Below are 269 nucleotides of genomic sequence, written 5' to 3'. Positions count from 1 at the left end.
GTTGCGTGTCAAACAACAGCGACTGGCCTTACTCCAGCTATTGGGTTCACCTTCGCTTTGCTTTCATCGCTCACCTCCCCTGTGCCTTTTCTGCCTTCTGAAAGGCAATCATCAGCTGTGCATTCATTTCGTCCCTCAACGTTACCTGGAATTGTTCAATCGTTTTCCAAAATGTTTGAAGTTGTTTCGCCTTCCTGGCAGGGATAACTTTGTCGTCGTTCGCCTCACATTTTTGCCAATTGGTAATTACGGCGCCATCCACTGAGTTT

At 47.2% G+C, this 269-nt stretch overlaps 1 pseudogene across 1 annotated transcript in view; it reads right to left on the bottom strand.

Annotated features, from left to right (window-relative positions):
- Positions 1-94: 94 nt before the first annotated feature.
- Positions 95-269, bottom strand: part of TEOVI_000031100:pseudogene — a 1,095-nt pseudogene continuing 920 nt past the window's right edge. Inside the window, exon 3 of the mRNA in view lies at positions 95-269. This exon is cut by the window's right edge and continues 23 nt beyond it. Within this exon, the coding sequence occupies positions 95-269 (175 nt within the window).

This window comes from Trypanosoma equiperdum, assembly GCF_001457755.1.
Source record: "Trypanosoma equiperdum strain OVI genome assembly, contig: ctg_149, whole genome shotgun sequence".
NCBI lineage: Eukaryota > Euglenozoa > Kinetoplastea > Trypanosomatida > Trypanosomatidae > Trypanosoma > Trypanosoma equiperdum.
The sequence above is the reverse complement of the archived record's forward strand: the minus strand, read 5'-3'. Positions and strand labels throughout refer to the sequence as shown.